The sequence below is a fragment of the Calidris pugnax genome, unplaced genomic scaffold (assembly GCF_001431845.1).
Source record: "Calidris pugnax isolate Ruff unplaced genomic scaffold, ASM143184v1 scaffold103, whole genome shotgun sequence".
NCBI classification, from domain to species: Eukaryota; Metazoa; Chordata; class Aves; order Charadriiformes; family Scolopacidae; genus Calidris; species Calidris pugnax.
This window is the reverse complement of record NW_015090990.1, coordinates 3,456,628-3,460,381: the sequence shown is the minus strand read 5'-3', so window position 1 is coordinate 3,460,381 and position 3,754 is coordinate 3,456,628. Positions and strand designations below refer to the sequence as shown.

At 65.4% G+C, this 3,754-nt stretch overlaps 1 protein-coding gene across 3 annotated transcripts in view; it reads right to left on the bottom strand.

The window, feature by feature from the left end:
- DNAJB2 (DnaJ heat shock protein family (Hsp40) member B2) overlaps nt 1–3,754 on the bottom strand; it is a 6,080-nt gene that overhangs the window by 686 nt on the left and 1,640 nt on the right. For 2 of the 3 annotated variants that reach the window (XM_014954771.1, XM_014954770.1), the window contains exons 2-9: nt 3,607–3,696; nt 2,502–2,611; nt 2,013–2,066; nt 1,740–1,856; nt 1,473–1,562; nt 1,274–1,379; nt 1,071–1,141; nt 32–786 (exon numbers count right to left, since the gene is read on the bottom strand). In XM_014954771.1, coding sequence (XP_014810257.1) covers nt 389–786; nt 1,071–1,141; nt 1,274–1,379; nt 1,473–1,562; nt 1,740–1,856; nt 2,013–2,066; nt 2,502–2,611; nt 3,607–3,671 — 1,011 coding nt within the window. In that variant the 5' untranslated portion in view covers nt 3,672–3,696 and the 3' untranslated portion in view covers nt 32–388. Of the gene's footprint in view, nt 1–31; nt 787–1,070; nt 1,142–1,273; nt 1,380–1,472; nt 1,563–1,739; nt 1,857–2,012; nt 2,067–2,501; nt 2,612–3,606; nt 3,697–3,754 lie in introns of those variants that run through there. The other variant, XM_014954772.1, reaches the window with a different exon arrangement.

Here is a 3,754-nt window from a genome sequence, read left to right as displayed (position 1 = left end):
CCCCCCGGCCGGGGCAGAGGCGGGGGGCGGCGGGGGGGGGGTCCCCGGCTGGAGCCCCTGCCAGTCTGCCAGGCAGGCAGGGAGAGCGGAGCAGGCAGAGCCGGGTCATGCCTGCCCGCAAGCACCCCACGCTTCCAGGAGCCAGGGCAGGAAGCTGCCCCTCTTCCCAGGACCCCACCAAGGGCCCCTTTTCCAGCCACAAACCCCAACTCTGCCAGCGCCCCCCACCTCGGGGTGCCACCAGCCACCCACCCACCTGAGCAAGGAGGTAGGGCAGGAGAGACTCCCCTCCCTTGACTGGGGAGGCAGGGGCCCCAGGCAGAGAGCCCCTAGCCCCCCTTTTCTCTCCCTGCCCCACATCAGAGCGGGCACAACCCCAGCCCCGAGCTCAGAGAAGGGGGCAGTGCCACTGCTTTGATTTGGGGGCAGGTTCATGCCCCACTGTGGCGGGGCTGCTGGCCCCCAGCGGCTCCGAGCTCCCCCGGGGACCGCGGGCTCTGCGGGCAGAGGATGGGGTGCCAGGGCTGCCCCCCGGTGCCGGCGGGGCACTGGGGCCATGCCCACCTGCTTGGTGGTGCCCCGCGGCCTCCATCTCGGAGAGGCTGTAGGCCATGGCCAGCTGCAAGTCCTCGTCCTCGTCCTCGCTGTCCGTGTAGAGGCAGACGGGTGAGGAGCTCGGGGGCCGGTGCGGGGCGGTCGGCGGGGGCGAGGGGCGCCGTGGGCTGGGGAAGGCTTGCTGCTCCCGCCGGCTCAGCTCCAGCCCCAGCGCCATGTCGTCAGGAACACCTGCAGGGACACGGGCAGGGGATGGCAGTCATGTCCTCTCCAGCTCCCCAGAGCTGGCACAGAGTCCCAGCAACTCTTGCCCACCCCACCAATCCTCCACGGCAGAGCCCCAAACCAGGGCTGATTAGGGCTCAGCCCAAAACCGAGCCCAGGTGCAGCATCCCCCGGCCACCCCAAAGGAGGAGAGGGGTCCCCAGAGGAGAAGAAGGGTCCCCAAAGAGAAAGGGAGCCGGAAGGTGGCACTGCCAGTCCCCAGCAAGTCCATTTGCGGTGCTACGTCTCACCATCAATGTGGATCGACTTCAGCTCCCCGTCCTCCTCCACTTCCACCCGCTCCCGCCCGTTCTCGATAATACTGCAACAGACAGACAGACGGACAGATGGTCAAGGGTCAAGCAGCCAGAGCATCGCAGTGGCAAGCTGTAGGGTCTGCGACCCGCCCATGAGGAGGGTCCCCAGGGGGGAAGTGGGCCAGCACTGCCCTCACCGCTTGGTGGTGATACGCTTGCCATTAACGAAGGTGGTGGAAGTGGAGACGGAGCGGAAGCCCAGCCCTGCGTCGGCACCGGAGCTGAAGGACGAGGCGAAGAAATCTGGAGAAGGAAGCGACATGGTTGGCGCCAGGATGGGGGGCAGGAGGAAGGCAGGGGACAGACCCTGCGCAGGGGGATGCGGTGTCTCCCTACCTGAGGATCCTGGGAAGGGGGAAAAGAAGTGGCCTCCCCTGTGGTGCCGTGGACCAGGTCCTCGCAGCTCGGAGAAGGGCAGCATCTCATCTGGAAGGCAGGGCCACCCCCATCAGCATTAGCAAGCCAGGAGCAGGGCACTGCCATGGGGTCTCCCCACCAGGAACAGCCATGTGCTCTGTCCCCAAGCCCAGCGGCCGCCTTAGGGCCAGAGAGATGCCCAAGAGCTGGCCCCCACCTCCCCCCCCCCAGCTGCCACGCACTCACCAAAGAGGTCAGTGAAGGGGTCTCGCCCACCAAAGAACTCCCGGAAGACGTCGTGAGCGCTGCGGAAGGTGAAGGTGAATTCAGGTGCCCCGGCATCGGCCCTGGAACCCCCCGGTCCTGCAGGAGGGAAGAGGTTGAGAGTTAAGTAGAGTCTGGGGTGGGAACCCCCCAAGGGGTGGGAAGCCCTGGGGGGCGCAGACCCATATCGAGTCTTCAGATGGGGCCATATCCAGAGCTGCACTAACCCCGCCATGGGTGCTAATGCCCACTCACCTGCCCCCATGAGTCCATCCTTGCCGTAACGGTCATAGACATCACGTTTCTGCTCTGGAAGAAGAGAGGGGGCTGTGGGGAAGCTGGCTGCCAGGCATGGGGTGGGAGCACCAACACTTCCCCTGGCCAAGGGAGGTGCAGAACAGCAGGGAGCAAGAGGAGGGGGGTGGCACAAGCCCCCACTGCACCGGCACTGGACCCAAACCCAAGTTGGGTCACCAGGCAAAGATGTGCAAGCCTCAGCCCCACTGGAGAGACCTCACTCTGGAGGGCAGCACCCCAGCACCTCTTCCAAGAGCCATTTCAGGGGATGCGTGGGGAGGTAACTGAGCCCCACAAGCTGGGTGGTAAAGCTGGAGAGACCCACTACCTCCTGGGGACAGCCAGGGATGCCACCCAGGTGAGCCCTGCAGCTGGACACCCCAAAGTGAGCAGCCCCAAGGGGTAAGGTGGGGGGGGAATACACGAGACAGCACCGTGGCCTCTTACTGTCCGACAGCACTTCGTACGCCTCGGCGATCTCCTTGAACCTCTGCTCGGCGTACTCCTTGTTGTCTGGGTTTTTATCCGGGTGCCATTTCAGCGCAGCCTTCCTGTACCTGCACAGACGGGCAGCGATGGGCACGCAGCAGCCCTCGGGCAGCGGGGGTTCCTGGGCCAGCAACCCCCCTTCTGAGCACACATCTCTGACCCCATGGGCAGGAGCACCCCAACCCCGCTTCACCCAGTGCCCTACAGCCTCAGGCACCAAACGGGAGCTTCCTGGACTGGTTCTGCCTCCCAAGCAAATATTTGCGGCATGACCCCAGCGGTGCAGCCTGTGTGCTGCAGATGATGCTCACAGGTTTGTTCCGGAGCCTTCTCGGGCCCCACCGTTGGCGTGCATTGAACAGGGCTCGCTCAGGGGCTGCTGGGGCAAGGTGAGCACAAACAGCCCTTTCCTCCCACCTGCAGCTAGTTAGGCTTAACCCAGGCTGCCCAGCTGCTCTCACCCACTTTCAGGAAGCCCCTCCAGCAGGGACCTCTGTCCCCCCCAGACAAGCGACCAGTCTGCACTTATTCCCTCCGGGTGATGCCTTACCCTAGGGAGAGCAGCAGGACCTCAGCAGGGTGCCAGGTGGGAGCTGTGGGAGGCTCTGCTGCCCCTGGGACACCCCTGCAGTGCCTGGGGTGCAGCATGGGACCTCCCAGCGGGGCCTATGCCCCTGCCAGGGGACACGCTGCTCCTCACCCCGTGACCTCCAGTCCCTCTAACCCTAATGCCAGCAAAGCCCCCATGCCCCAGCCCTCTGCCACCCCCGCACCCTCCGGCAGAGAGAGGGGATGCCTCCAAACACCAGTCTCCCACCTCCACCCCCAGCCCCGGGGCTGAAAGCAGGGACAAAGGGACCAAACCCCACCAAGAGATGCCTTTGTGCAGCAGCAAAGCCCGGCCCTGCTCTGGCATCCGCACAAAGGAAACAAAGGCTGGATTGTCACCTCTGGAGCTGGGCCCTGTCCCCAACGGCCCCCGCAGGGAGCCCCCCGCCTCGTTGGTGCCTGGCAGGGGGGGCTGGTGTTAGCTTGGGCAGGGGCATGCCTGTCACGCACTTACGCCTTCTTGATGTCCTCGGCGGTGGCATTGCGGCTCACCCCCAGCGCTTCGTAGTAGTCCACCATGACGTGCGGCTGTCCCGTGGGGTCACTGCGGGGGGGGGTGAAAGGCACTGTCAGGGGGTCTGCAGGCACAGTCTGGAAGCGCC